Source organism: Temnothorax curvispinosus, unplaced genomic scaffold (assembly GCF_003070985.1).
Source record: "Temnothorax curvispinosus isolate PA1 unplaced genomic scaffold, ASM307098v1 QBEX01001204.1, whole genome shotgun sequence".
In the NCBI taxonomy this organism is placed as follows: domain Eukaryota; kingdom Metazoa; phylum Arthropoda; class Insecta; order Hymenoptera; family Formicidae; genus Temnothorax; species Temnothorax curvispinosus.
The window spans coordinates 101,086-107,521 of record NW_020210984.1 but is presented as its reverse complement, the minus strand read 5'-3'; the positions used below and the strand labels follow the sequence as shown (position 1 = coordinate 107,521).

General features: G+C 38.3%; 1 protein-coding gene across 1 annotated transcript; it reads left to right on the top strand.

Annotated features, from left to right (window-relative positions):
• The first annotated feature begins 3,374 nt into the window (after positions 1-3,374).
• LOC112461341 lies at positions 3,375-4,238 on the top strand. Its single transcript, XM_025026555.1, has one exon. The coding sequence runs from the start codon at positions 3,375-3,377 to the stop codon at positions 4,236-4,238; it is 864 nt and encodes a 287-aa protein (XP_024882323.1).
• Positions 4,239-6,436: the final 2,198 nt, after the last annotated feature.

Here is a 6,436-nt window from a genome sequence, read left to right as displayed (position 1 = left end):
TATGCCAACAACCATCGGCAGCAAAAATCCGGCAACCCACCGTTAACAAACTTCGATCTAAAAAATTTTAAAAATTTTTTTATAAAAATTTTGCAGGAAAATTGGAGAGCTATGCCAGGCTTAGCAGCGCCCCCCCCCCCCCCAGGGGTCAGTGGCGGCTTTTGAGAGTTCTTAAGAACTCTTCCCAGCGAGAAATGACTCGTCGATCCGAGGAGGAAGAGGAAATCATCCTACATAGCGGGTGTCTTCGCGACTCTGAAGGAGAGGAGGGGATGGTCATCTCCTCTTGGCCGCGAGTGAAATTGTGTTTGGCCTGCTACCTAGAACAGCTGCCGCCAGTCGGGGACGACGAGGACATCCCCGAAATCAACGGATATGAGGTGAAATGGGGGTACCACGCCCTCAGCTCGCCGCGGTATGAGCTCCCCTCGTCGATTAAATTCTGTTGCGGCAAATGCGAAGAAGTAATCCTAGGCTTAAGATCAGCCCGGCAGTGCCGCGACTATATTAAAGAATTCCTTTAGCAAAAAGACAGATACCGGATGGCACGGGCGGCACACGTGTACTTGGAAATCGAAGTACAGAAGAAGTAAAAATTTAAAATTTAAAAATAAATTTAAAAAATTAATAAGTAAACTCTCTTAGTTTTATGAAATATTAAGCTGACAATTTTACTAACAAAATTATTAAACACATTATTATACGCATTATTATACAAATTATTTTACGCTTTATTATATGCATTATTATACGCATTTATTATACATATATTTACGTTTTTATATATATGTATACACTTATGACATTAATTAAAAATTTTTAAACATGATTTATTTATATATTTTGCATGGAGACCATTATCCAAAATGAATAACGTATAATTTTCGACACAATTTTTTTTTTTTTAATAATTCATACGCGGTAACAAACGTACCACGTATGACTTAAGGGGGAAGGTGTTACGTGGAGCAAAAATTAACTCAATCTTAAAATAGTCAGGAATGTTAAGAGAGAGAGATATCGATATTGATTAATTATCCGATTTCCGATGGAGAGACAATTTCATAAATATTAGCTATTCAACTTCAATAATTTCTCGAGTGTCGTGTGGTATATATTATATATGTATATTGTATTCATATATGTATTATTTTTCGGAAACAAGTTGTATTGTATAAAAAAATCAATTCTTCAAAAATATTTCCGAAAAATAGGTCTTTTTATAGAATACAAACAAGAAAATTTTTTAAAAATATGATTAAGAGAAATAGTATGCAATATTGACAGATAAAGTGTTTGCTGGAGCAACTGCAGGATACTTGGGACGAGTTAACTGACGAAAATGAAATCAATATCATAAAACAGTATGCTATCTATGCAAAACGTTATACAATTGCGTTTACATGTAAGACAACTGCTTTAGATTTACTTTGAACGCGAATTATTATATTTGAAATATTGTATTTGGAAAACTAAACGCGTGGCGAGTTTATAATAAACTTCTTATCGAAATAATTGAGCCTTAAACATTTTTCAGTGGTTGTTATAAAAGGATAAAGAATTTTACTTTACATACCACAAGGGGTCTTAAAGGGCGTTTTGAAAGGACGCACCCAACCCTAACCTCCAATTCATCCGCTACCTTACTGTTTCCTCCTTTAGACCAACGGTTTAACGTCTCTTCCGAAAGACGGAGCCCAGTTTTCTCCGCATCTTGCACGGAGGGGCGCGGTTTTTTCGGAAAAAAACTTTTCCATGATTCATGGCTCTAGTGGACTCGAACCTGGTTCCTCAGATTACGAGTCTGGCGCTCTACCACTAGACCACACCGCCGCCCCAGTGGTTGTTATATTTCTCGCAATTATTTTAATTTTATACCCAATATTGAAGAACTTTCATTACGATTAATATTTATCATTTATTACTTGACTTACATGTTTGTGGCCAACTATATTGGGCAAAAAATTATGGATCATAATGATAACGTTTTTGTCACCGTGTAAGGGATTATTTTATGAGATAAAATTATATTATATATCCGTATAACAAATATGTACATATTCGTTGTATGGATCACTGTAATAAAAAATACATTTAATATACTCGTAGTTAGGTTCTCAGGCCGCAGCTCGCAGGGCATAGAATTACACTTATTGATAAGACCTTCCTCCTCCTTTAAGTTCTTGCCACTTGAGTATAAATAAACGCGAAAAATCATCGTAGAGTTGGTTGTTTGTTGTCAGTCAGTTAATCATTTTCTTGGGCTCATAACTTAATCAACCGACAGTTTTTATTCGAGCTAATATATTAAAAATCTGACTTCAGCAAATCTTTAAGACAGATCTTAACAATAATTAAAATCATATCAATTAAACCAGATCTTAAATAATTGTTGTAAGAAAATTCTCCCCGAATAAAGGTAATTTTAATTTTAATTCTTAAAACTAATTTTACTATAAAATCCTTTAATTCCACAACTCTTAACTGTCGCTGCCAAACAGCGTGGCAACAGAAATTTCCTGATATTCTTGTCGCTACTAGGAAATTTGTCAAGAGTGAGGCCAAGCTCGCTGAGAGTACGGCCACTCCTCTCAGGGAGGTGGAGATAACAGGTTTGATTCTAATTACTTGTACTAATATTGCAGCTAATAATTGCAGTATTATTGACCCAAAACTCCCAAGCTTCCCAAGCTTGACGACCAATTTCAAATTTAATGTCTCCTCCGAAATATAGCCCAGTTTCTCCGCACAAGCCCCACTCGTGCGGAGGGTGCAGTTTGGAATATAAAAATTCCTGTGATCACTGATCAGATGGACTCGAACCCGGTTCCTTGGGGTTACGAGTCTGGTGCTTTACCATAAGACCACACTGCCATCCTCTGGGATGCGTGGTCGGAAGATAAGTCCGGCGGCAAGCAACCAACCTCTAGGAACCTTTAGCCACCCCCAAGTGTATTGTAAGTCTCCTCACCCGGTGTACCGAGGCGCTCTACCCGGGTGGAACTGTAATTCCCCTTACTCGTGGGAATAACAATGGAATTGGACAAAAAGAAAAGTCCGAAGGCGCGAGCAGCTTGCATTGGATAAACTACAATCTGACTCATTCACCATTCGCATTAAATTTAGTGTGGTAATCTAGGAAAAACAGAAACTAAGTTCAAAGATGAATCCATTTCCACACTTTTACCGTAAAAATGATTCGCGACTTAATTGGAAGGTTGCAGTAAGTCTATAACAGGAATTTCTATTCCAAGCTCAGTCCCAAAGCCCTCAGAACAAAGAATGGTGAAATTAGATTTGACTGTGGATGGAGAATATTCTGGCTTGTATACATTAAAAGTTTGAATAGTTTCATTTCAGACGCAAAAAGACTGATGAATATAGCTGGTTTTGACCTTCGAGGGTGGGAATATAGTAATGATAATTCCCATGACAACCAGGCGACAGTATTAGGCGTTAATTGGGGTAAAAAAGCTGACACGTTAGCAGTAAAAATACCAGTTTTTCCAGAGTTACGTGATTCGAAAATAACGAAAAGGAATATTCTTTCGTTGGCACACCGTATTTTTGATTTATTGGGTTTTGTATGTCCTGTTATGCTTTGCCCACGAATTCTGTTACAGGAAACCTGGAGTGAAAATTTGACGTGGGATGATGAAGTTCCAGACGAATTAAAAAATAAATTTTTGAAGTGGATGGAAGATTTGAAAGAGCTTAATGAGATTAGAATTCCACGATGTTTTTTAGGACAAATCTCTGAGTCGGATAACGTAAGTTTGCATGTATTCTGCGATGCCAGTAAAGTCGCGTATGCCACAGTTATTTTCATTTGCGTTGAAAATAGTGATGGTGTGAAAGTTCACTTTGTACAAGCGAAAACGCGAGTTGCGCCTGCTAGGAAAGGCAATACGGATGCGCGAACAAGCATACCGCGTTTAGAATTGTTAGCTGCGACAATAGGCGCTAGATTAGCGAGAAATGTATTAGACGCGCTTAATTTTAAAACGCTAAAACTCTTTTATTGTACCGATTCCTCGACCGTGTTAGCATGGATCCAAAGAGAATGTAATTGGGCTACGTTTGTGTACAACAGAGTAAAAGAAATACGTATGCTATCGGATCCCGCGTGTTGGCATCATGTTCAGGGCAGTTTGAATCCCGCAGACTTACCATCGAGAGGCTGTACGGTGAAACAGATTATGTCTGCGAAATGGTGGGAGAGACCTGTGGCTATATGAGGCGTCAGATAATTGGCCAATGTGTAGAGAATTGTCGTGCGATGAAGATGAAATCAGTAAAGAATTAAAGAAAACCGCGATAAACAAAAAATCTGGTTGTACTCTCATAGCGTTAGAAGGAAATGGTGCGAAAGAGAACAAATTTTTCAATAGATTTTCTAACTTTGAGAAAATAATAAGAGTGTTTGCTTATGTACGACGATTTTATTGTAATTACCGAGAAAACAAAGAGAGTCGTGTGTTAAAGGTGCTCTATTGTATAAAGAAGTTCAAACGTCACGTACTCTGTTATTAAAATTGATTCAAGCCGAATGTTTTACTGACGAAACGGATATACGTGTGAAACATATTAACGCGTTCAGAGATAAAGACGATTTAATTCGATTAAATTTGAAAATTGTTCTGCGCAACGACGTTTATAGTTTTAAGTGTCCTATTGTACTTCCCGGTAAACATCGAATTGTTAATTTGATTATCAAAGAAAAGCACGAAAGCTTAAACCACGCCGGAATAAAGATTTTGATGAATGCATTGCGTGAAGAGTATTGGATCATAGGCGGTCGTAAAATAATTCGATCGGTGATTACGAAGTGTGTTAGGTGTGTAAATTGTCGCAGACATGATGCGAAGCCTCTCCAGACAATTAGTGCCCCATTGCCCATAGATCGGGTAAAAAACGCGGCCGTATTCGAAGTAATAGGTGTAAATTTCACCGGGCCCATTTATCTTAAAGGCGGTCATAAATCATGGATCTGTTTGTTTACGTGTGCGGTTTTCCATGCAGTATGTACATTTTGAGCTTGTGACATCGTTGTCCACTGCAGCGTTTCTTATGGCTATTCGACGTTTTATTGCGCGCCGTAAAAGGCCGAGTGTGATATATAGTGATAATGGCACGAATTTTGTCGGATTAAATAATATGTTTAAGCAACTGGATTTTGACAAATTGTCTCGAACGTTAGCCACCGAACGAATTCAATGGACATTCAATCCTCTTACTGCAGCGTGGTGGGGCGGATTTTGGGAGCGATTGAATGGAGTTTTGAAGCGATTACTGCGACGAACGCTTAAAAGATCTTGCCTTGATTACGAAGAAATGTTAACGGTTTTGTTAGATTGCGAGGCTGTGATTAATTCCAGACCAATTACTTTCCTTTCCGAAACCAAACAGAATATTTTGCCTATAACTCCGTCTATGTTTTTGCAAGAGATAAAAGAAATCGGAGTATTAGATTTAGACAAGATAGAGAAATGCGATTTATCCAAGAGATACTTATTGTATCGTCAGAAAATCAAGGAGGATTTACGCCAAAGATTTCGAACCGAATATTTAGGTGCATTGATTCACCGAAAGTCTAATACGAAAAATGTACATGATATCAAAGTTGGCGACATAGTTTAAATCGAAAATGAAAATGTAAAACGTTTGGATTGGCCTCTAGCGCGTGTCAAGGAATTAATCACAGGTAAAGATAATAATGTTAAAGTCTCTCGATTGACTACTGCTAAAGGTGAGTTAATTCGGCCGATTCAAAGACTTTATCCATTGGAGCTTAGATATGAGAAGAGTGAGTCCAAGGTGGACGAAATTATTGCGGATAAATGTAAAGATACCAGGAGATTCAAGGAATCTGAGAGTTGTGCTCCGGATATTAGTGGAGCATATGATATGCGCAGTCGCGATGATAAATCGTACGTAACGAGAAGTGGCAGGAAAATTAAACTTCCAGAACGGCTGTCTTATACTTAAGTTTTTTTGTTATTCTCATAATTTGAATATGACTGTTTTGTATTGCTTTGCGATTTTCATTTATGTATTCTTTTCCTGTATTGTGACATTTTTTTATATTATACCGTGTCATGTATGCATTGAGATGACAGGTGCGTGGCCATCTCAATGGTGGGAGGATGTTGGATTACGGTTAAGCGTTGAGCGAGCGTCCTTTGTTCGACGCGACGTTTTTTTGGTCTTATGTTTTTCCAGGCGGCGTGATCGCCGGTTGCGACAGGATCAGGATTCGCGGCAGTAGCACAACGCGCGCCGTCAAAGTAAGAGCTAAGAAATAAATGTGGCATTTCCTTATATGTATTTCACGAATTAATTATACCCGTGCCTATTAATGTAACAATCGTCATCTCGCAGAATTCTTGCTCTGCCCCTCTATCGTTAGGTCGAGCTGGCCGGTTCCTCACACGAC